This window comes from Saimiri boliviensis, chromosome 3 (genome assembly GCF_048565385.1).
Source record: "Saimiri boliviensis isolate mSaiBol1 chromosome 3, mSaiBol1.pri, whole genome shotgun sequence".
Lineage (NCBI taxonomy): Eukaryota > Metazoa > Chordata > Mammalia > Primates > Cebidae > Saimiri > Saimiri boliviensis.
Genome location: NC_133451.1, coordinates 71,537,861 through 71,563,683, shown reverse-complemented (window position 1 = coordinate 71,563,683; position 25,823 = coordinate 71,537,861). Strand labels below are relative to the sequence as shown.

The 25,823-nt window shown below is 39.8% G+C and overlaps 1 protein-coding gene across 7 annotated transcripts in view; it reads right to left on the bottom strand.

Annotated features, from left to right (window-relative positions):
• The window catches only part of FRAS1 (Fraser extracellular matrix complex subunit 1), a 460,403-nt gene that overhangs the window by 226,241 nt on the left and 208,339 nt on the right, over positions 1-25,823 (bottom strand). For 6 of the 7 annotated variants that reach the window (XM_074396330.1, XM_074396331.1, XM_074396334.1 and 3 more), the window contains exons 11-15: positions 24,197-24,232; positions 22,570-22,717; positions 20,995-21,138; positions 19,161-19,295; positions 3,077-3,220 (exon numbers count right to left, since the gene is read on the bottom strand). In XM_074396330.1, the coding sequence (XP_074252431.1) occupies positions 3,077-3,220; positions 19,161-19,295; positions 20,995-21,138; positions 22,570-22,717; positions 24,197-24,232 (607 nt within the window). The remainder of the gene's footprint in view (positions 1-3,076; positions 3,221-19,160; positions 19,296-20,994; positions 21,139-22,569; positions 22,718-24,196; positions 24,233-25,823) is intronic. The other variant, XM_074396332.1, reaches the window with a different exon arrangement.

The following is a 25,823-nucleotide window of genomic DNA, read 5'->3' as shown; positions in this document are numbered from 1 at the left end:
AAAAATGGTTGCATGGGTGCAAAAGAGAAATGAAGATAAAAAAAGAAAAGGAAGAAAGAGAAAAGGAGGGAAGAAAGAAGGAAAATAAAGAGAGGGAATGACTAACAGAGAACTCTGAACTTGCTTTGATTTATTATATTAGCTATAGTCAGAAAAGCTCTTCGTAATGGCATAAAGACTTAAAAGATAAAAGAATGAGGAGGTTTCCTCCTTTGAATTGCCCCACCCTTTATATCTAATATTTGCAGAATGCAATGCATGTTCGTACCACAGGCCAACCTGGTTAGTTTAAGATCTTTCAGCCAGAGCATACCACTCTTCATAACAGGCTATGCTGGATTTTTTTAAGCACTTGACTTTGATAGTTCTACAGATACGGGCTGGTAGGTTATAAATTATTAAACCTGCACCAGCCGGTCTTTATCTTGAATAGCACTAATCTGAAATGGAAATAAGTCAGCATTATCAGCATCCGATGTCTTAATTAACATTCCGATACCAATCAGTGAGTTGGGTCACCGTTGTTTTAGAAAATATTTCCGTGAGCATTTCTGAAATCATTTTGACACAAAGTTGGATAATGGTAACAATTTTATAAAAAGTATAAGCTCCAGTTTTGTGTATTAATAGGCCTGTTGGTCAACACCAGTGGCATCACAAACTCTTGCATTGGGCTAAGCACATGACGTATGTTTAGTAATTACTTGTAGATCCATTGATTCACTGACTGACTAATGTCAGCTATGATCCATCCTCCTACCTGGAAGTGTTCTTCAGATGCTTTTTAAAATGTATACAGAAAAAGCAGATTCCCACCTCTCACAGCCTCAAGGCCTGCATTAACTATTCCTCTTTTTAAACACATGGCTTCTCCAGAAAAAGTTGCCTTCTCAATCCAGATAATGTAGAGTCTCAGTGGCAGGTCAGTGTCACCATTCCTCCATCAGTGACAGTAACCAGCATCCCAGGGGACTTAAAGGGTAAATGCCTTTAGGGCCTTGGATTAGTGCAAATTTGACATCTGTCAACCTTTAGAGAATACATCTGGCTTAATTGAGCAGGAAAGTGATGCTGACAGAAAAAGATTAACATGCTCAGGCTAATGGCAGCCTGGCCTTTCTTTCCTTGTGCTCTCCTGAATCTACACAAAAGCTACCTGTGACTCATCAATACCAAGTGGGATTTTTCACATTGGCAATACTGATGGATCCCTGCACAGCTTTAAGCAAGCAGCTGCCAAGGGCTAGCTCTCTTCCCTGAGACAAGTGGATTTGTCAAGTCCCTAAAATCATCTCATTTTTGCTGTTACCCTGCTCAGTGAACAAAATGAGGACAATAATTCAAGAAAGTTTTATGAGCTGCATATTTTTATTGATTTGGTGGACTTAGTTATGAAAAAAAGTCCTCCTGGCCTCTCTATAGGTATGACCATCAAAGTAAACTCAATTCAAACCTTTCATTTACTGTCAGAATGCCTGCAGACCTGGCAATGTCCACAGGGGCAGCCAGCTCATTTAAAGACTGAGAGAAGACATGGAAGAAGGTGCAGAAGTAGAAAGAGGGAAAGGATTAATGAAAAGGAAAAGAAAAAATATGCAGAGGTATATAAGAAAATATCACACTACAGTGATTACTAGAGTAGTTCCCGGGCAGTTAAGACCCAGAGCCAGAAGGCCTAAGCTTGAATTCCAAGTCTGCCCCTTATTAGCTGTGTGACCTTAAGCAAGTTTCTTACCCTGTTTGTTTCCTATCTGGAAAATGAAGTGGTCCTATCTGCCTCATGAAATTGTGAGGATTAAACACCAAACACTGATAGAACTGTTACTACTACGTGCCAGGCACTATCCTAAGTGTTTTGTGTATGTTAACTCAATCCTCTGAATGGTCTTCTGAGTTGGGGGTGTATTCACTTTCTATTGCTGCTGTTAACAAATTACCACAAACTCTTTGACTTAAAACAATACAAATTTATCACCTTATAGTTCTAGCGGTTACAAGTCCTAGAATCAAAACTCCTTCTGGAATCTTTAGGGGTGGAATATGTTCCTTGCCTGGAAGCTCTAGGGGTGAAATAAATTCCAAGCATTCCTTCTGGAAGCTCTAGGGGTGAAATCTGTTTCCCCACCTTTTCCCAGATTCTAAAAGTCACCTGCATGCTCATGGCAATTTCTTTTGCTTTACTCCATCACTCCGGCCTCTGGTACCATCCTCGACTCTACTTTTCTGACTCAACTCTGTTGCCTCCCTCATATAAGGACCCTTGTGATTGGTTGCATGGGGCTCGCCCAGATAATCCAGGATAATATCCTCATGTCAAGATCCTTAACTTAATCACACCTGCGGAGTCCTCTTTGCCATTCAGGGAACATACCGCAGTTCCATGGATTAGAACAAGGACATCATTGGGAGCCCATTATTGTGTCTACTGCAGGTGCTCTTATTATCCCTGTTTCACAAGTGGAAATTGACATGCAGAGAGATTGACTAATGTGCCGAAAGTCATGCTTTTCCTCCTGACTTTCCTGCCTCTCGGTGGGTTAATGTTTATAAAGCATTTGGAACCATGCTGGTTCAAGGAAGCATTAAGCTGGGTTAACTCTCATTGTTATGGCCATGGGTGCTAAGGTAGAATGGATAGTAACCACTCAGCTTTAAGTCAGTGGCACCAACACCAAAGGTGGGTCTGCCCTCAAATGGTCTAGTCTTCAGCTGGCCTGAGTCTCTTTGTCTCCATGTACATTTGGAAAACAGTCTGGTGTTGATAGAGAGTTTGGGATTTGGGGAAAGGAAAGCCTGGGTCGGAGCCCAGCTCCTCTCCCTCCAGCTGTGGGTCATGAGCAGGCCACCGTGTTTTCATCTGCAGGAAAAGGCTAGAATGAGCACCCCAACCCTAGCAGACTGGCAGGGCAATTAAGAGGAATCCCACTGGTGAAAAGTAATCAACGATTAATCTTAGCAGCTATTGACATATATGTTGAGTAAAAGAAATATTGGTAATGTGCTGTGATTTGAATACAACAGGGATGTTGAAAGAGAAAAAAGATAGGATACATTAGCATTGCAGCCCAGCACTCACCGCTACAGGTGCCCTGCCTGTTGTAGAAGCCTTTTCCACAGTTGCTCTCACAGCCACCATCTCTTAGCACGTGGAGGGGATCTCTGCAGGCCAAGCAGTGCTTCTCCGTTGGGCCCCAACAACCTGCACAGGACTCATGGCAGACTATAGAAAAACAGCAAAATCAGGAGGAGCCTACAGCAGAAAGGATTGGTCATCGTTTTTCTTTTAAATGTTTTAGAAATCACAAGGAGGATATTAGTTGGTTCCTTAGTTCCTAATCTGCTGTTGACATATGTATACCTCAAGACAAACACAACGCACTCTTCTCCAAAAAACTGTTTCTGTTGGCCAGAAGTACAACTTCAGTAAAGTATTGCTAAGAGATTCAAAAGAGGAAGTCAGAGGCCTTTGAGGAATGGGATTTACAGAGAAAGGAATCATAACTTTCTAGAGAAAGATGGGCTGGTAAACGAAATCAGATGGTCCTTCACCCCCTTGCTTTTTGTAAACATACAAAGTGTCCACGGGATCTCCACCTCCCACCTGCAGCACCATCAGAATCAGCTGAGGAGGGTTACCTGGGACTCAAGCCCAGGATTCAACCTTCTGAGAATCATCAGTCCTACTTGAAATCTATTATACTTTGCCTTTCTGTCTCTTTTCCCCTGGTATTATCTATCCTACGGATGTGTCTTAGAACTCACAAAGCTTGCTTTTCTCTTATACCTTCAATTTCTGACTATAAGTTGCTCCTTTAAGATTTTTAAATGTTCTCCGCTTAAGCATTTGATTTTTTTTTTATTACTCTTCAAGCTTGCTCTTTACCTTAGCACTTATGCAGAGGGACCTATTCTGAAAAATGGAATATTTTCAAATTTGGCTAACTGTCTGTATGGCTAACCCCTACCTATGCTTTTGTTAATACACCCTACTTCTTAAAATGTTTCCTTCACAATGGAGCACCAACTAGTTTGCAGAGGCATAGATTCTGACCAAAATTGGTAAGTAGAATGAATGCCTTGCTGCTTGCAAGCAGCTTGGTAAACCTACATTAGTAATTCAAGTAGGCATCCCTTTGAAGGCAGAGGGAAGGACATCTGCCTTGCAAACCTCAAGATCCAATTCTCTCTTCTCAGTTTTAAATGGCACAAGCAAGTCCTAATTTTAGACACTTTTTCTCCCCAACAAAGGTAGGGATGATTAAGAATTGCATTAAGTGCTAGAAAAGAGCTCTGCAATAAAGAGTAACAGTGGTGTGGGTGGTGGGGACCAACTGCAGATCAAAAGGATGAGAGGAGATTCGGACCATCATGAGCAGCTCTTGAGAAGGGAAGGAGGAGGGGTGCTTGGGGAAACTGAGGGCTGCCCTTGTGGCTGGAGTTGGTGAGGCACCATTGGCATGATTCATGGCTACAACCATAGGCAGAGGCCTGGTCAAACCAGATCTTGGAGACCAAGGAAAGAAATTAGGAATTTTATGCTAATTATCATGTGAAGTCATAAATGGGCTCACGCAAGACAGACAGATCTGATTAAGATGTTTCAAACCACTCTCTGGCTGCCATATAGTGAGGGTTTAAAGACCTGGTGGCAAGCAGGAGATCAGCACGAAGTCTACTGCATGACCCAGGTGAGAGGGAACTTGGACTAGTGGAGCAGAAAGCAGAAACAAAGGAAAGTTTCCTTATTTATTATCTGGTTTCCTTGTGAGACCATAAGCTCCATGAGGGCAAGGGCCATTTCTATTTTACCTCTGTACCAAGCACACCGCTTGGGCTTTACAAATGTCTCTTGAGTGACTTCATTTATATTTAACTCTTTATTTATATTTTATAAATGTTACATGAGAATACTGTTCATATGCAGGATAAGTTTAAGGATAAACTCATCCTTACGCTTAGGATAAGTTTTAGTTATAATTTAGTTGGTATTAAATTATAGTTAAGGACGTGGATGCAAAGATCTCAGTAACAAATTCTACCCTTAACACGCATGAAATCTGCCTGGCATTTATGTATTACACCACCCTTTGATTACTGACTATAGTAATCATCTGAAGTGTCAATGACTGTTCATGCCTTTGCCTCACTCACTCTGGAGTTGATCTAAAGTCATTACCAAAACAAACAAACAAACAAAATCCGCTTTCACTTCTAAAAAGTTATGACAAGCTAATATATCAACATTCAACAGAAGCACACAAGGACACATGTAAGCCATGTTCCCAGCTGGCCACAGATAAGCCACATTATCTGAGGTCTGCAGCAACACGTAGAACACTCTGTCGCTTACATGCACTGGTGACACTGTGCAAACTACACGGCGTGTCAGTGCCAAGGAAAAGACGAATCGAAAGTGAGGCTGAAAAGACAACAGGGGCCAGACTTCCAAGTTCAGATAGGCCAGGGTACGGACCTTGGACTTCATGTCATGGAGTTTTTTTGTTTTTTGTTTTTTTTTTTTTTTGAGACGGAGTTTCGCTCTTGTTACCCAGGCTGGAGTGCAATAGCATGAACTCGGCTCACCGCAACCTCCACCTCCTGGGTTCAGGCAATTCTCCTGCCTCAGCCTCCTGAGTAGCTGGGATTACAGGCATGCGCCACCATGCCCAGCTAATTTTTTGTATTTTTAGTAGAGACGGGGTTTCACCATGTTGACCAGGATGGTCTCGATCTCTTGACCTCGTGATCCGCCTCGGGAGACCACCGCCTCGGCCTCCCAAAGTGCTGGGATTACAGGCTTGAGCCACCGCGCCCGGCCTGCCATGGAAATTTTTAATCAGGGCAGTGGAATGATCACTTCTGTTTTTTAGAGAGTTCATTCTAGCAGTGGGGAGAAAAGAAAGTAATTAACTCAAGACATCTGTAGGGGATGAAATCATCTTTGTCCAGAGGTACAGAAGAGATAAGAAATTAAAGCATGTTGGCACTGCTATTCAGCCAGTCACTATCTCTATTCAGCCAGTCACTATTTCTCTCTGGCTGAAGAGCAGTGCTGACATGCAGTTTTACTGGTTGTTAAAATATGGAAATACTTTCAAACTAGTTTGACAAATGGCTGTGACTCTGAGCTTCATCTCTGGAATCCCCACCCAACACCATGCTCCCCAAACAAAGGTCTGGCACAGAAGAAGGTCTGGGGTTCCCCTCCTTCTTTCTGATGTGCATCTGTGCCATACTGCTTGTTAAATACTTTTACTACACCCTTGGTGTTGCCAATCAGGACAGGGACAAAAGGATGAGTAGGATGGTCTCTATCAACAGAATTAGGGACAGCATTCCGGGCCCCCAAAACTGAGCTCTGCTTAACTTTCCAGCTCCATCTTTAACTGTCTCCTCCCACACACCAATTCCATGAAGCAGGGCATCCTACATGTGCCACATGCTCGTCTGTGAGTTCTGGATGTTCCATACAAGATTCACCTGGCCCACAATGTCTCTGGCTCCTTCTTGCCCCTAAAATCCTGTTTATATTTAATTTTCTATTTATATTTCCTAAGTTGTCACTACTTCTGTGAAGCTTTGCTAAACTTGTCTAATAACCTTTCTCTATGTTCCTGCAGCATGCTGCATATGCCTCTCTTATATTTATCCTAGTGTACTTATTCAGTTTTAAATTATTCTCCTTCAATGGAATTCACACCCTTCCAAATGCAGACCACATTTTAGTCATTGTAAACCCCCAGTATCCTCACTGATGCCTGATACCTAGTCAGAACTCATTAAATGTAGGCTAAGTGAATGCACAGTAGATTTTAAAATTGATTATGGGGAATTCATCCTTTCAGTTACCTGCTACATGGAAACAACTAACCACAAGCTCATAGTCTTAAGATAGAACTTAAGAGAGAGAAACTTGAAGCTGTAATATGTACTTAATAAATGCTGAATTGCAGATCTGCTTATGATGATAAATACTGATGCTGCTTCTATATAGAGTACCAAATATGACAGTGGTCCTACTTTTTTTTTTACATGTTACACAAAAGACATGTTCCATGGCCACACACAACAGCAGAAGGAATTTTTATTTCAACACAGGAATATGCTGAGCTGTCATTTCTTATAATGACATACTTCCACTGTGGTTTCCTTAAAATAAACTGTATCGTGTATATTTAAGGTACACAACATGATATTCAAAATATCAAATACAAAAAGAGGTGTTCATGCTTCTTTTGTATATTACATTATATACCTTAAATATGTACCTTATATATATTTAGTAATATGAATTTATATTTAATAAACTTTATGTTTTATAGAAGGTATATATATACCTTATAATATATATCTTAAATATACACACACCTTATCATGTCATATACCTTTAATATCATGTCATATACCTTTAAAATATATACGTATATATAAAGGGGATTAGTATATATAGAGAGAGAGAGAGACAAGAACAAATTAACATATCCATCATCTCATATAGTTTCCCATTTTCCCCTGTGTGGCAAGAGCAGCTATAATCTACTGATTTATTGAAAATCACACGTGTTTTGCAATAGATTTCTAATTTCTAACACTGAACATATGCTATCACAGATTATCTCTTATATGTGACTTGCTTTTATTATATTTGAGTTATTATAAAAAATAAGAGGTCACTCCCTGACTTTTCACCATGATTCCTCTTAGTACCACATTTCAGATGGCACAGGGTTGTTTGAATTAAATACTGTGAAAATTGTGGCAATAAATTTTAAAAGATGGTGAATAAGAGAAAGCTATCTTTTTATCTTACATGTAGCAGATAATTTATTTGGTAAGGTCCCTGACTTTTCTGGAGCATAACAAGACATGTGTTGGCTTCTTAAGCAATTTATTTCAAAATGAAAAGGAACAAATTTCTTCTGGCAATTCTTTACTGAAACCCTACTCTAAAAATAAAACACTTCTTTTTGTATTTGATATTTGAAATAGAAGATTGCTTTAAAAAAATTTTAAGCTCTGGGTCTGCCTCTCTAAAAATAAAATGCAGCCCTTTTCCAGGGAAACATTAAAAGCATTTCCTATAAGCACCTTATTTTCTGCAAAGCCTTCCCAGACCCAGAGCAGTAGATACAGATACCCATGTGCTCTTTGCTGTGGCCTTTTGGAGTAAGCTTCCAGAGAATTAGCACAACTGATCTGTAGATCCTCTGAGATTCATCAGTGAGGCTGCAGTTCATATTTTCAAACTGCTAAAATGTTTTTACTCACAAGTGCACAGAAAAAGCCCAAACTTCAGACACAAGCAGGTGTGATATACAAATATCAAATTCCTTAATTCTGTTTCTTATCCTGTTTGTGGCAACTGCCAGCTTTCATTCTCATCTCACAAATGACTAGGCAGTACTTGCCAAGTTTTGAAGTATTATCAGGAGACAGTGGGTAAATTTTCAATAAGAAGCTCTTGTTGGATAAAAAATTTTTTCTGACTTGAACTCAACTTCACTGTTTCTTGGTTTCCTAATCTGTAAAATAAAAATAATAATATTTGTCATGCCTAATTCACGAGGTCATGGAGAGATGACAAGTTTGGAAAAGCAGAGAATGTTGTGTGTGATCATATGAATGGCATGGGGAGATCTGCAGTTTGTCTCAACTTCTGTTAGAAGCAAAGTAATTTTAAAGGGAGCAAATTAAAATGCAACACAAGACAGAAGGGGGAAGGATGGAAAGACTACAGGAAAGGTTGGCTCACTTAGAAAGGAAGAGAAGGGAAGAACTACAGTCTGCAGGGATTAGGCCAGCAGCTATACCAAGGGGCTCCAGCTTCTCTCAGCGGCTTCCGACTTAGAAGCTCTTTCCTTGCAACCTCTGCAAAAAACAGCAAAAGCCCTTTGAAAGTGATTGGAAATAGCTTGGTGAGGCTCTGATACCTGAAAGACTACTACCCGCTCCCCAATCACAGTCCCATAGGAGGTCAAGGCTGGTTGCCTGAGAAGTTAAAATGCCAGGCTAATTTAAAAGAAGTTCATAAGAGATCTGAGTCAACACCATTTTTGATCCCTTTACTCCAATCTTCTGTACCTTCCCAGGCTGGGCCTCTACCCTCTATTGCTTCCCTCTGCCGATCAAAGGCTTTATACCTGAAATGGGAATGCCTGGTCTCCACATATTCTAAAAACTCGTAAGTACTTGAGGAAGTTCATCATAGAAAAAAATAGAAACATGTAAAAAATATTCATTATCATCAAAAGCCAGAGATATGCAAACTAAACAGGAAGGCAGCAACTGGATTCATTGGATGAGACATGCACATTATGTTTTTAAACCGCAATTACTTTTGCACCTACCTAATGACATGTATGCATCCTAAAAACAGTGCTTAGTGAGAAAAAAAAGTCAAGAAAGAAGGAAATATCTGTCCAAGTGCAGTGGCTCATGCCTGTAACCCCAGCACTTTGGGAGGCTGAGGCAGGCAGATCACCAGAGGTCAGGAATTCAAGACCAGCCAGCCCAACATGGTAAAACCCTGTCTCTACTAAAAATACAAAATAATTAAGTTATCTGGGTGTGGTGGCACATGCCTGTAGTCCCAGCTACTCAGGAGGCTGAGGTAGGAGAATCGTTCAATCCTTGGAGGTGGAGGTTGCAGTGAGCCAAGATCACACCACTGTACTCTAGCCTGGTCAACAAAACAAGACTCCATCTCAAGAAAAAAAAAAAAGAAGGAAATATCTACCCAGGCATACAAAACAATAAGAGCATATGCATGCAAAAAGTACACACTAAATTATATTAGTATAGTTACTTAAAAGGGGAGCTGGGAAGAAGGGGAATGGGAATAGGGCATGATAAAAGGAATAGACAGGCAGATGGATGGACAGACAGATGAGCAAGAGAAATAGCGTGGCTCAGGCCAATGACGAAAATGGGCCATCAACTGACAGGCATGATTAAATCCACATGCTTCATATGAATCCCAAAAATAAGTAAAATAAAAAAATTAAACATGATTCCATTTGACATCAATCAAAGGGACAATTTAAGAAGGCTTGTAATACCTAATGTTGACAAGAGTACTGGCAAGTAGGCACCATTCTATATTTCTGGTCAGAGTACAAATTAGTATAACTTTCTTAAAACAGTATAATATGTTACTATGTGTCAAAAAGCTTAAAAACTATACATAAACCTTTGGACCTGGCAGTCACATGTCTAAAAATTGATTAAAAAATATTTACCACAATTTCTATCAAAAATGTTTACATCATGGTTACATATAATTTAAAAAATTAGGAACAAATATCAAACCATAGAGGACTGGCTAAATAAATGATGCACAGCCAGAGATGGAAAATTATATAATAGCTTTAAAAAGATGTTGTAGGAGGATAAGTAATAACATAAAGCAAGCAAGCAATAAAACTGTAGAGTGCAATTTTAGTTTTGGAAAAAAAAATGTGTGTATGTGTATAGACACAGAGAAAGACAGATTTATATAATAAGAAGACATACAACAAAATACTAACAGTAGTGATTTGGGGGAATTTGAGTTAGGAATTTCAGTTGACTTTTAATTGTACCTTGTATTTTATTGACTTTAATTATTTTTTGGAATAAACATAAATTCATTTGGTACTTGGGGGGAAAATTACTAATGGTGGAGGAAGGAAAGCTGTAGTCCTTTTCCCTAAGGTGCATGCTAGATAAATAGCTTGTTAACTTATTAACCACGATTGTGATACGGCTAAATGATTTACGCATCTTGGGTAACATATTGAAGTGTCAGCAAGGTCTTTGGTAGACACAGAACTTGAATCAAAGGAAATTACGTCCCAGCCAATGAATGCTTTGGCAGGTCCACGTGGACTTTCATTGGTTTGTAAGTCAGAGGACAAAGGCAGACATTCAGCTCATCAGGAGTATCTGGTAAAGTTATCTCTTCTATCTCCTGCCCCTCTACCTATACTCTTAAGTCAACAACACAGGTATAACCCAAGGGTTTTCAGACAACCAGCTTCTCACCTTCTACTCATCCTCTGTGACCATTGGAAATCCACAGCTGCTAGGACTCCTTATGTTCCCTCCCCAGTCCTACAGCTCACAATAATTAAATGACTATTGTCTACTCCAGTGATGTCTACTGAAACTGAAGAGCCAAAGGCAGGACAGGACCATCAACCAAAACAAACCCTTTGTTGGGGAGAGTTCTCAGACCTCCTGGCTGCACTAACGCAGCTGCTCAGATCTCAGTAGCACTAACAGGGAGGTGCTGTTAGCTCTGTGGGCAGCATGGAAGCAGGGAAAGGCAGAACGGGGACAGCGCTTGGGTGGGGAATGGGGAAGAGAGAAAGAACGTATACCATACAGTCTAGCTAAAATAACTGAGACCCTTTGAAACTGGGCAGAAAGCCAGGAGGCATGTCATTAGTTTGTAATCCATAGCTGAAATAGTTTGGGGTTCAGATTTGTCAGGAAGAATGGGATCTGTCTGAAAGATAAACTCTGTGGCATCTGTGGCAGGCTTTCTCTGCTGATACGTGATACTTCTGTTTTGTCATTTGTCTTCTGGCATACATAGCAAGGGTGTAGAAGTGGCACAGATGAATGCCAAACACAGCCAGCTTCCCGCCAAAGCAAAGGTCCCAGACACAACACCACCAGCTGTTCTCTCCTCTTCATTCCATGTATTCTGTACATGCATATAGTATCCAAAGAGAGAGGGGCCTTGGAACACTGTTGCCACCTGCCTCACTGAGTCTTGCTTACTCAGAAAACTTATATTCTAGGAAGACAATCCTATTGCCTTCCTTTCTGAATGGCCTGAAATACTCCATGGGCACTACCCAAGTTTCAAAGACAGTTTATTTTATGAGTCACCTTCCCAACTCTGATAAAGCACGAACTATGTTAAACACGAGGAAAAGAGAAGAAAAAGAGGAGTAAGAAAAATAGAGTAGGCAATTTTCCTGAGGCTGCAACTAGCCAGAAATTGCTGAGAAGAAGCAGATAGTAGAAGCCAAATGAAAGACAGGCCATGTGTAAGCCAAAGTTTAGTCATGCCTGTACATTTCTGTTCATTCCTCTCCATACAATGGTTTATCACATTTTTTTCTATCAAAAATTATTCCAGAGGGTCTAGATGTACTTAGCACCATGTGAAATTCAGAAGTATAAGACATGTCCCTGCCTCAATGACTGATCATTTCCTATGATATTCCCTTCTAAAGTATCTTTATAGTACTGATAATAACAATTTCATATAATGATAACTATCTAAGTATTTAAAATTATCTTGTTTATTTATTTAGAGGCTTCTCCTCCCATTGAGGAATTTAAATTCCTTAACCAGAAGGAAGTTGTCTGTCTGCTTCACTCTGTATCTGTGGTGTCTGGGACAAGGCCTGGTACACTGAAGAGGCTCCACAAATACTTATGCAAGAACAGAATGGAAAAGACAGGAGACATCACTTGAAGCAATAAGTCACCTTTATGAGATCGTCAGCAATTTAGTAAGAAACCATAATTGCTGTAGAAGGCCAAAGAAGCACTGAACAATGCATAGGATTTAAAGAGTAGAACCAAATGAGTGAAGGCAGTGGTAGAAACGTGCTGGGCGCCTAAACAGTATGTGATCCGGCAATGAAACTTAAACGGACCCTCCAATCCTGGGGTATGTTGCAAGGGCCATGGAAGTGACACCAGCTTGACACTGACAATCCCAACAGAGCACAGAGGGTCCTTGACTTGCGAGGAGGACTCCCGGATTTCAGAACAGCAGTTTCACAGGTGCCATTGTCAAGAGGTCCACCCAGGACACAGCCAGGCTGGGATAAGTCATACGTTGGAACACAACACCAAGATCCATTAAATCTCTGCTGCTTCGAACCTGGCTTTGCAGGGTCAGTGCCTCATTTCTGCAAATGACTGGCTGCTCCAGTCAACCATAGGTCCAATAAATAATTAACTTTAGAATTTTCTCCGCTCAGGCCACAGCTTTTAAGTCTCAACTAGGTCAACATCCTAGATGCAAATATTATAAGTTTTTTTTTATTATAAACTTGTCCTCTAAATATGTCACAATATTGGCTAAGAAACATATAATTAAAGATTCTCATTATTTAATCTGAGCACTTAAAGAAAATTTTTTTTCCTTTTGAAAGAAAAAGGGATGTTAATTTGTTGTAAAGAATACAGTATACTGTTCTCTATATATTTACTTCTCCATAATATATAAAAGCAGATTTTATGTTAGATGAGACAGTAATGGCAGAAAACCCTTTGTTGCTTAATGTAAGCTATTTGGTTTTTTATCTCTAAAGATTGAAAATTAAAGGAATGGTTTCATTAATATCAATAGCTGCCTTTTATTGTCCACATACTATGGTCAGGCATAAAGTAATTATACATTTCCAACATCTTTTCTAACCTTCATAATAATGGTTTAAAGTAGGTAATATCATCCCCATTTTACAGAGGTTAAATGGCTCGCCAAAGCCCTGTTGCAGCAAGTTGTAAAGGTGCCATTCAAAATAATCCTATCCCTTATAATTCTGTAAAACGTTCAGTTGCTTGATTCTTTACATTTCAAAATCTAAGACCATACAGCACTCAGACATAGAATAAACTTCAAAGGCTTTTGGTTTTTTGTTTCTGTTTGTTTTGTTTAATTTTACATCTCTATAAGAAAGAACTAACCTGCCCTGGCTGTGAGCTCCCTATATGCAAAGAGTGAATTTTAATTACTTTAAATACTTCATGTATTCAGGACCTAAGAGCAATGGTCAAAAAAGAATGAAAGGGGAAATGAGATAAAAGGAACAAGAAAGAAAAACAATGGAAAGCAGAACCCTAATCTCTAAACTTATATGAAGGGCTTTCTAGACACCAGCTACCACTTCCTAAACCACGGGTCCCCAACCCTCAGGCACAGATGAGATTCAGTCTGTGGCCTGTTAGGAACCGGGCCACACAGCAGGAGGCAAGCAGCAGATGAGGGAGCATTGTAGCTGAGCTCTGCCTCACAGGAGCAAGTGCAAACCCTACTGTGAACTGCATATGCCAGGGATCTAGGTTGCAGCTCCTTATGAGAATCTAACTAATGCCTGAAGATCTGAGGTGCAATAGTTGTAATCCGAAGCCATCCCCTGCTCCCTGATCCATGGAAAAATTGTCTTCCGTGAGACCAGTCCCTGGTGCCAAAAAGGCTGGGACTGCTGTCCTAAATGGAGTATGCGAATTCACTCATTCAATCTTCATTACACTACAACGTGGCAGATATTACTGTCCCTGTTTTACCCATAAGGCAATTGAAGAGTGGAGTTAAAGAATAGGTAAGTGACAGAGGCAAGATTAGAAACCAGGTGGTTTAGGTTGGACACAGTGGCTCATGCCTATAATCCCAGCACTTTGGGAGGCCGAGGCATGTGGATCACCTGAGGTCAGGAGTTTGAGACCAGCCTGGCCAACATGGTGAAATCCCATCTCTAGTAGAAATACAAAATTAGCCAGGCATGGTGGCACATGCCTCTAATCTCAGCTACTTGGGAGACTGAGCCAGGAGAATTGCTTGAATCCAGGAGGAAGAGGCTGCATTGAGACAAGATCATGACAAGAGCAAAACTCCATCTTAAGAAAAAGAAGTAAATAAAATAATAAAAATAATAAACCGATTTTTAAAAAAAGGCTGGGCACAGTGGCTGATGCCTGTAATACCAGCACTTTGGCAGGCCAAGTGGGTGGACCACTCGAGGTCAGGAGTTCGAGGCCAGCCTGGCCAACATGGTGAAACCTCGTCTCTATTAAAATACAAAAATTAGCTGGGCACGGTGGTAAGTGCCTGAATCCCAGCTACTCAGGAGGAAGGAGAATTGCTTGAACCTGGGTGGCAGAGGTTGCAGTGAGCTAAGATTGTGCCACTGTACTCCAGCCTGGATGACAGAGCAAGACTCCCTCTCAAAAAAAGAAAAAAAAAAAGAAAAAAAGAAAAGAAAAGAAAAAAGAAAAAAGGGAAGGGAGGAAGGGGAAAGAAACCAGGTGGTTTAGCTCCAGGGCCCAAGGTCTTAACCAGTGGGCCAGCTCCCCACGACATCTGTGCCTGCAAAATGAGGGCAGCATTTGCCCTGAGTTACACATGGTTCTATCATCAGGCCTTTGGGAATAATATAAATTTTAAGCAGACAAACAAAACATTGATACACATATAAAAATGGGCTACATTCTACTCTTTCTCTTTTCAGTGATTACAACCTTATGAGCTACTCATTTTAACATAATCTTACATGGTGTGTTGTTGGTTGTGTTAGCTTTCCCGCTTACAGACTCTCATATCTAAGATTTCTGTGCACAGTTCAGTGGTCCCACCAGAATGGAACAGAGGCTGAAAAGAGGGGCAAGACAAGCAAGGAAGAATGTTCTCAGGACCTGGAGAGCTCCACTTGGATTCAGTTTAGACTCAATACCTGAGTTTTTAAGATGAGTCAGTGGAACCACTGTTTTGGTAGAGGGGATAGAATAAATTCAAGGCAAATGGTACCAAAGAGCCAGGTAGTAAGAATGTAAGGTCCAGTATTGTGGTGGGGAAGGTGGGAAAGGTGGGAAGGGGGAAACAAGGAGTATCCATACATGGGTAAAGCCTGGCCATCAGCCTTCAGGTGATTAAGCAGTGGGCTATTAATTCCTGGAAATGAGTCAGAGCAGGGCAAGTGGCAGGAACCGAAGTACAAGCCCAGTCCTAGGACTACAGAGTAAAGAAGAGTAGGGTGGGATGGGCAAGAGAGGATGTTAACCAGATCCAGCTGTTGGCAAAGGAAGGACACGTAGGGGTTAAAGCAGAAGTCTGAGTGCCAGGACTAAAATGTGAGCTTTGGGTACTAACAGGGTGATCACTCTATGGCCGTACTTGCTGTGAAAAAAGGCAACCTGCACCTCTCTTCTGTTTAGGTTCATATAAAAGCTAGGTAGTGCTAAGCATTAACGTACAGTGATCAAAGCATGAAACTCCAGAGTTGGTGAGGGCAGAGGAAATGAAGCAGGGACTGGTATGGAGTGCATCATGTGGCCTATAATTGCACCATTATTCAGTTTCCTCATGTAAAATATGTAACAATCGTATTAATATCTGCACACGTGTTTATATGCATGTGTGTTTGTGCATATACCGCTAAACTCAAGAGAAAGGAGAAAATAAGGGCCCCTATGGGTAAGATTCTCGGGCAGGAGTGTTTTCCTTTACTTCCTCTGGTTTGCCTGCTTGTACTCTTTTGTTGAAGAGCCATGCTTATCTGCTATTTTTTTCCACTCTGCCCTATACTCAACATAGTGAACATGAATATTAATCAGTTGATTTCTGGTAATTAGTTTCCTATGCACAGCATTCACTTTCTTTGGGTTTTGATGGGTCAATAAGGTGGCAACTTATCCCAATCATCACATAAATGATCCTGCCAAGAGGAATCAATCCAGAAAAGCCTGTTGCTATGGTAAAATGGCAAGCTTCTTTTTGAAAAGTTTAGCACGTATTAGAAGAGCACCAGCTGAGTGACTGACTGCCAAGGTTAGTGGTGAAAAGTCACCAAAAGGGGTACAAGCATGAATATTGCAAAAAAATCCAATGCTGGGAAAGCTTATCTGGAAAGATGATTTCAGCACCAAGATGGTATATGGAAATTGATCACAACTTTGTTTTTAATTTTTAAGATCCTCTCTATCTTTCTCTCTCTCTCCTTTTGCTCTGTTTTTTTTTTCCTCCTTATTTTATGCATAAAAATGCAACCAGCCTGAACTAAAGCAAATTGGTTTAATTCCCTGGAGGGAGCCTGAACAAATTTTCCTAGCAACTTTCTACTAGAGGCATTTGTGTGTGAATATGTGGTTGGAATGTGAAGCAGAGAGCTATGTAAACCAGTAATCAAATGAAACATTACCCAGTTCAAAATGCCCTAAACTAGCATTAGCATCACCAATTAAAACAATGCACATGGGAGAAAGGAAAATGCCCCTTCCCCAAGAAAAGGCATACGTATGTGGTATGTGCATATTTCAGGGGATGGAGGAGTAAAATCTAGGGGGAATTAATTCCCTTTTAAAGGCAAATCTGTCACAAGTGCTAGTAGGAGGTCTCTTTGATGGGATAAAAGAAAGGAGTGGCCAGGCGTGGTGGCTCACGCCTGTAATCCCAGTACTTTGGGAGACCGAGGTGATGGATCACCTGTCAAGAGTTCAAGACAAGCCTGGCCAACATGTGAAACCCCATCTCTACTAAAAATACAAAAATTAGCCGGGTCTGGTGGTGGGCGCTTATAATCCCAGCTGCTAGGGAGGCTGAGGCAGGAGAATCACTTGAACTCCAGAGGTGAAGGTTGCAGTGAACTGACATCATACCACTGCACTCCAGCCTGGGTGACAAGAGCAAAACTCTGTCGCAAAAATAAAGAAAGAAAGAAAGAAAAGAAAAGAGTAGAGACATTCAATAATTTCATCAAATTAAAATTTCAGCTGTTTACCGAAATTGCCCAACCATTAGACACATAAAGGTATTTGTATGTGTCCACTTTGAACCTGTTTTAAAATAATAGGTAAATAAAACATGATAAGCTACAAACACTAATGGTTCTTTTCTCTTTTATGGCTGATACTTCTGTTGGAACACTGGTCTTTGAAGGACCACCAAGTGGTAGTATGGTCATTCATTCATTCCTCATTCACTTGTTCAACAATGCTGAGAACTTTGTGCAGCCTTTGCTGCTAAGGATACAAACATGCAAAGGATATTCTTTTATTAAAGGGCCACCAAATCAAACTCAGAAGCTATTCTGCCTACCATATTCTATAATATGACTGACCACAAACAGGCCCTGCTACACTCATACCTCTGTGGCATAAACAGTGTTAGTGTTTCCTTTCAATATGGTTTTCACAGCCCCATGAGCTCCACTTCTAACCGTGACCTGGAATGGAGGAGGGGACTGTCAACCTCCTCCACACAGGACCTGTACATGACTCAAACACTCATTTGATTAATTGCACAACTGATTCATACCATGCACTTAGTCTCTTTAACTTCAATCATTTTCCTGCAAATGATTTTCCTGACAATCTAACCAAGGGTGTGAAAGAGAGGAGCATATCCGCTGCCCCTCAGATTGGCCCGCTTTCTGATTCTCATCACTGATCCACCCTTACGTTCAGCTGCAGAGTAGCTATTACAGCTCCCTGGTACGATGTCCAAGAACTTCCTTTGGTCTGTTGGCTTTTTCAGGTTTTCCTGCCACCACACAACCTGCTTTAGTTTCTGGGCACATCTAATGATCTGTTCTCCTGAAGACAAACTCACATCTCTGCCCCTTGTCTTTGTTTTCACCATTAACTCTGATATGGTTTGACTCTGTGTCCCCACTCAAATCTCGTCTCAAATTGTAATCCCCACGTGTGGAGGGAGGGGCCTGGTGGGAAGTGATTGGATCATGGGGACAGTTTCCCCCATGCTCTTCTTCGGATAATGAACGAGTTCTCACAAGATCTGAGGGTTTACAAGTGGCACTTCCCCCTTCACTCTCTCTCTCCTGACACCATGTATAATGTGTCTTGCTTCCCTTTCGCCTTCTGCCATGATTCTAAGTTTCCTGAGGCTTCTCCAGCCATAAAGAACTGTGAGCCAATTAAACCTATTTTCTTCATAAATTAATTATCTAGTCTCAGGTAGTTCTTCATAGCAGTGCAAAAACAGACTACTACAAACCCTATCTCCCATTTCTGCATTTAAAACATTTTTATACACTTACTTTATAAACTTACACTCATAATTATAATATCTATTGAAAAAATGGCCAAGTATAAACAACAAATTAAATTATATTATGACTGCTCCCACCTCAAGAGACTATTATGATATTAAGTATTTCAACTAGATTGCAATAAAAAATAAAAGTAGGCATGTAAGTCTACTAAAGCATATCAATAAGAAAGTAACCTAATAATGTTATTAAAACAACATGTGTCATTTCTCTAATCCACTGTTCTCCTTATGCCATCAGAGTCTTGTTCAGAGTTTCTTCTCTCATTTGAAAATGCTTATAGCTCCTGGTGGCCCCATATCACTTGGTGGGGTCAGAGTTGGGAGCTATTTTGATAGCTGACCCAGCTGTGGCCCAGCTGGAGATTACCTGCACAGGAATGGTGATCTCGGTAGAAGCCGTCCCCACAGGTAGACACACACTGCCCGTGTCGCATCAGCAGGGGAGGCTGGCAGGATGAGCACTCCAGCCCACTGGTACACGTGGAGCACTGGGGTTGGCAGGCTGGCTCCAGATAATGTTGAAGAAAGAGAAAGGGATTGTCTGATTAGCTAAAAGACACCACCCCCATGTCAATGCTTACACAGCCCAATCCTGAGGCTCTGGGTCCCAAACAGAAAATACAGAAAAATAATTTTAACAGTCGTTATCTGTAAAGCACACAGTTCATGTCAGCTGCTGTTTGAAGTGCTTTACATATGTGAATGCATTTATTTCTCACAACCCTAGGAGGTAGATATTATTAATCTCAACTTTACAGATGAGCAACAGACTCAGGTAGGTTAAACAACTTGCCCACGGTCACATGAGGCTGGCATTTGAAACCAGGCAGTTTGGCTGTGGAGTCTCTGTTTTTTTCTTCTTATCCAATAGCCCCCAGTACCTCTGTCACCCAACCTTTAAGCAAGATCTCTTGCCCTTTTTCTACCAATACTGTATGAAAGAGATATAAATAACTTTCAGAAAGGTTGACGATTATATGAATTAGGAAAGAAAGTATGGAGGAGTGAATAATTACAAAAATAATAAAAGCAGCTCTAATTAATCCTTGGTTGTATCCTAGACATTGATCTAGGCACTTAACATGTATTAAAACACTTGATCCTTATAACCACGCCTTGAAGAAGGTAGTGGGATTACCCTCACTTTACAGATAAGAATATGAAAGATGCTGGGCGCAATGGCTCACACCTGTAATCCCAGCACTTTGGGAGGCCTAGGTGGGTGAATCACTTGAGTCCAGGAGTTCAAGACCAGCCTGGCCAACATGGCAAACCCCATCTCTACTAAAAATATAGAAATTAGCTGGGTGTGGTGGCAGATGCCTGTAATCTCAGCTACTTGGGAGGCTGAGGCAGGGAGACTTGCTTGAACCTAGGAGGCAGAGGTTGCAGTGAGCTGAGATCACGCCACTGCACTCCAGCCTGGGTGACAGAGTGAGACTCCATCTGAAGAAAAATAGAAAGAGAATATGGAACCAGAGAGAGATTAAATATTCACAACTATTCACAGTGAGGTATAAACCTATATACTTTTAAATGGATAATTAACATTACAATTCAGAAATAAGGGGACTAGCAACTAAGATTTGATATCAACCAAGTCAGCTCTCCCAAGTAAGGTCTCCTTCTCAGATGTAGCATCATGAAATGTACATAAACCTACTCTGGATCCTCTGATAGCCCAGAAGAGATAAGCTCTATTATCCACTATCTGTGTGATATTGAGCAAGTTAGTTAATTTCTCTAGCCCACAGAGAAATTTGCAAAATTTCTAATTTGCAAAATTAGAAAGTTGTAGTAAATAATCTTGAAGTGTCAATTTTAAGTTTCCATCATGGATTAATTGAGTGTTTTAATAAATAAGCCCAGGTATCCTGATGATATTACCATCCTTGAAAGTCTTTCCAAAAAAAAAAAAAATTTCAACTATGACTACTTAACAACCTCCACATCACCTATCTCCCAATAAGAACCAAATATCTATAAAATGTCAGAAAAAGAGACCTGCAGGTAGAAAGGGCAAGTAACCTATAGATGACATTACTACCTTTTAGAGGTTTTTAGATGTTGTGCATCTCAAAAATATGCTTCATGCATGACCCCCTCCTTGACAATATTGAGCTTCGGTTTCAGAATTGCAACATTTGGTGAGTCTACCTCCCACACACCACCACCTCTGGACTGTCCACTTGGAACCATACCTAAACAGAGACTGCCAGCTTGGTAAAATCCCAGCCCACAGCTATGCACACACTGTCCATTCTGCAGTAACTTAGTAGGATCTTGGCAGAAGTCACAGTGGTCTGGAGATTGAGAGCAGGTCAAACAATCTGGGTGACAGTGAACTGAAACCAAGGACAAAGAAGGGGAGAACTCAGTGAACTCCATCAATTATTTCTCTTACATCCTTCAGAAAAGAATACACAAGGTGTGTAGCATTACATAGAACATGAAGAACAGAAAACTATGGGACTTAGATATGAAACAGCCTCCTAAATTACAAAAAACCAAAAACTGAACTTTAATACAAGATTGCAAGAAAGTGTTCTTTGTCTGAAATATCATCACCATCTCCCATAGCCCCAAAATGAAGATACCAAAAGAACAGCTACATTAATGCCTCTACCTGCGGGAATGCCTCAAGAAATAGGGATGACTACTTCCATAATATATGATTTAAACAGATTCAATAATTTATGGTACCTCAGATATTTTTCTTAAGCTTTGGCACGTACAAACAGTTCAGACATAAAACCTACAATGTTTGAAACTAGTTATTTTTATCTAAGAAAAAATACAACTAGTTTTCTTCTTTTTCTCCAAAATTTAAAATCTCATTTTCAGTAATTGGGGTTATCAACGAATTTAGTGGTAATTATCAGCAAAAGAATTCTTTTTTCAGGCTTTGAAGTTGTCAAGGACCTGATTTTCAATATATATATATTGCATAATAATATGCTAAATCTTTGTTTTGGAAAGCCCAGAGAGCCACTTAGGTGAAGGTAACATAATTAAGCCATAAAGTTGCTTTGCTTTTTCCTTGATAAACTCTTCAGAAAAACATTGTGATTAGTCAAAATAAATTGAGTGCAACAAGAGCAACTGCCAATATGAAAAATTGTGGTCTGTGAATGAAAACAATTAATTATGAAATATGAATGGAAGAAAATGCCACTTCTCCAAGAGAACCTAAGCTTACAGGCAAATTACTAGTCAACCAGAGCAACTCCAGTGCCTGCCAACAATTATTAACTGGAACTAATTCAACCCCAGGTGATTTGAAAGCAGAACTGCAGAACAAGTCAATAAAATTATCTTTTGGAAAAAATTAATGAGTCCTTAAACTTTAAAAACTCACTTGAGAACTCCAAAAGAAACCATCTGTTTAATAGCTCACCTTAAGAAAAAAGATCATCCATAACAAACTTTGAGAAATTATTCTTATACTTTTCAACAATGGAAGACAGACTTACCTTTAGAAGTCTTCAAACATTGTGTTTGGTTGTTGCAATAATTTTGCAAGATACATAAGGCATATTTTATTAACAAGAAAATTAAGGTTTAAGAGGGTCAATGACTTGCCCAAGGTATAATTTGTTGAGTTTGGCAAGCACACAGACAAAGATTAATTAGCACCATTTGTTAGAAAAATTATGAAGAAATGAACAAACCCACTGGCTAACTAAAGAAAACAAAGCAAGGAGGTGGGGAAGAGGATCTCTGAGCTGTTTGGCAGTAAAACTATCTCAGTAAAAACAGAGGAGACATGGACCTACCTGATGTGCAGTCTGGACAGCACTGTCCCTTCACCTCTACGGCCAGTGTGCCCACTGGACATGGTGGACAAGAGGGCTCGTAGCAAGTTACCTGAGCCCCTCGGCACTCACACACCTTGCAAGGGCCATCTTCCCACTTCTCTCCCTCCTACGTAAAAATGTAAAGAACAGCACTGTCATCAGGGTGCAGTAATTCAGAAAAGGGTTTGCACTGAAAAAGTTACAATTTCCATAAGGACAAAGTGAAAGCAGCTATCAGTACTCTGCCAGATCTAACTCTGAAATAGAAGAATAGCAGAAGAGTACTAAATGTAAAAGGACAGAATTTCTCTTTCTTTGTTTATAATGAGTTTATTTCAATCTAGAACACCAGATGAAAGATTGTAGGCACAGTCAAAGAGAAGCTGTGAAAGTATTCTAGGACAAACAGAACATGTAAAAGGCATTTAAAACTTGTTTCTCAGTAAAAAAAAAAAAAAAAAAAAAAAAAAAAAAAAAAGTAAATAAAAATTTAAGGCAATTTTATCTCTCTAAAAAAAAAACTTGTTTCTCAACCTCTTTCTCCAAAAACATCAAAGAAGATTACTATGTACCTAGTGATTAGCAGGTAAGTTCAATACAGTACAATACAATCTTTAAAATAACAGTGGGGCACTTGGTTAAAAACCTGAATTTGCTTATGGTTACCACAGTAAGAGTTAACAGCTGAGTCATTATATTCTAAAATTTAAAACTTTTGCAGGCCTACTTTTAATGGGCTGTAGATGTGCCCTAAGCTTTCACACACTAAAATACTCTTTTCAGCCAAGCAAATTATGAAAATAAACATTAGTAGTCAGTAGAGAATCCAAATTGAATTGTAAAGAACAACTCATTTTTGCTCACAGGAAAGAGACAGAGGTTCTTATCAGAAGGTATTGGGGTGATAAGGGAGGTGAAACAGTAGAAAACAGGAGAGCAGATTTTAAAGTAACAACTCTATAAAATGCTTATTAAGCCAACAGACATTAAACATTCTAAACAATGTGACACTATTTGGAAGAATGAACATTAAATGTTAGAAAACTGAGCAAGACTATCTTGAGAATGCAGAAGTGTTTTTCTTCCATATGAAGGCAGATCTGTCTCCAGACCAGACCCCTTATTGCAAGATTGCTGTGTTAAACGCTTGTATTTTCCCTTTAAAAGAAACCATATAACATTGTCCTGTATTCAGCCTCGAGAGAATAAACTTGGATTGTTTCAGGAATTAATACTTGTAAACCCAAGAAGCTCTTTCTTCAGTACTTTGCAGTGTATAAAACTCTACTGATGGTTAAACTGAGTTTTCTAGGCCAGAAAAAAATTAGGGAGAGAAAAATATCACAAGAAAGGGAAAGAATCTATGTAGGAGCTTGTGGTTAGAGAAGCTAATTATCAACTGCACAAAACAGGCTAAAGAAAAGAGTAAAAGTTCAATGGATCAAAACCTGAGTTATCATTAAGATTCTTAATTCCTGATCACAGTGCCATCACATATGGCTGTTAAAAAAACTAAGGGACTAAGTTTTCCTGTGATATTTCATGCAGATCGTTACATAAAACAATTTTATAGTGATCTATGTGCAAGTTAAAAATCTATACTTACTGGAATACGTTTAACTTCACTAGCATTTGAGGACATCTAGGAACAAAGAGAAATGTCTTTATTATGCCACTAAAAACACCATTAGGCTGATCTATTTATTTTTTCATTAGGAGTTATCCATTTTTCCCAAGTAATGTGCAACTTTATCCATTGGTTATGAATAGAAATTAAATGTGTCTTATCAAAAACAAGAAAAGCATACTAATCTGAGGTGAAAACAACATGCCTAGGAAATATTTCTGAATTCTTCTCACTTTATGCTTGAGTATTTGGTTTCAATTCTCCTCAATACAAAGCACTTTCTGGTCAAGGGACCTAAACTTGCAAGCGCAAATTCTTGAGTTTTACATGGTACCAGAACATCATGGAGATTTGCACTTATTTAAAATAACTTGGTTTTCTTTCATTTCACTGAGTTTATCACCAAAAATGAGTAGGAAAATTGATACTATGATTGAGAAAATACAAATTCGACATTTATAAGGAAGCTTTTAAACCTCCTAAATTCTTAAATGAGGATGTGTGGTATACCACTATGAAACAATGTCAACAGCAAAATAATAATACTGCCGATGTTTTTAGTTTTTTAAAAAATGCGCCAACCGAGCACTGTTCTAAGTGCTTCACACATATCTCTACAGACCCATGAGGTAAGTGCTATTGTTATCTCTAGTTTACGCTGAGGAATAACTAACTGGCCCAAGATCGCTGTATACAGCAAAGTAGAGATTGAAACCTAGAGCTCGCACTGTTAACACGACACAATACTCCCTCCCCAGAATGTACAGGAACACTGGTAGGTTGACAGATGTAATATACCCGAATCACACACACAGACATACACCCACACAAGTGTGGAGGAATCAGTTCACCAAATCCCTTATTCCTAATTTACATACAGTAATTCCCCGTTATCCACAGTTTCACTTCTCGCTGTTTTAGTTAACCCTGGTCAACTATGGTGGGAAAACGCTAAATGGAAAATTCAAGAAATATAAAATTCATCAGTTTTAAATTGGATGCCGTTCTGAGTGGTGCAATAAAATTTCAAGTTGTCCTGCTCCATCTTACCCAGGACTTGAGCCCTTCCTTTGCCCAACATATCCAAGCTGTAGATGCCACCTGCCCATTATTTAGTATCCATCTGGGTTATCAGAGCCACTATCTCAGTATCACAGTGCTTACGTTCAAGTAACTCTTATTTTACTTAATAATGCCCCAAAGTCCAAGGGTAGTGATGCTGGCAACTTGGATATACCAAAGAGAAGCTGCAAAGTGCTTCCTTTAAGTGAAGAGATGAAAGTTTCCTTAACAAGGAAAGAAAAAAAAAATTATGATGAGGTTGCTAAGGTCAAAGGTAAGAACAAATCTTCTATCTATGCAATTGTGAAGAAGTAAAAACAAATGTGTGCTAGTTGCGCTGTTGCACCTCAAACTGCAAAAGTTAGAGCCATAGCGTGTGATAAATGCTTAGTGAAGACAGAGAAGGCAATGACTGTGTTGGTGGAAAACGTGAACAGAAATGTTTTTCAACTGACAGCAATCAGGATCACTACTATTCACAGTTTCAAGTATCTACTGGGGACCTTGGCACGTATTTTCTGTGGTAAGTGGGGAGCTCTGTAAT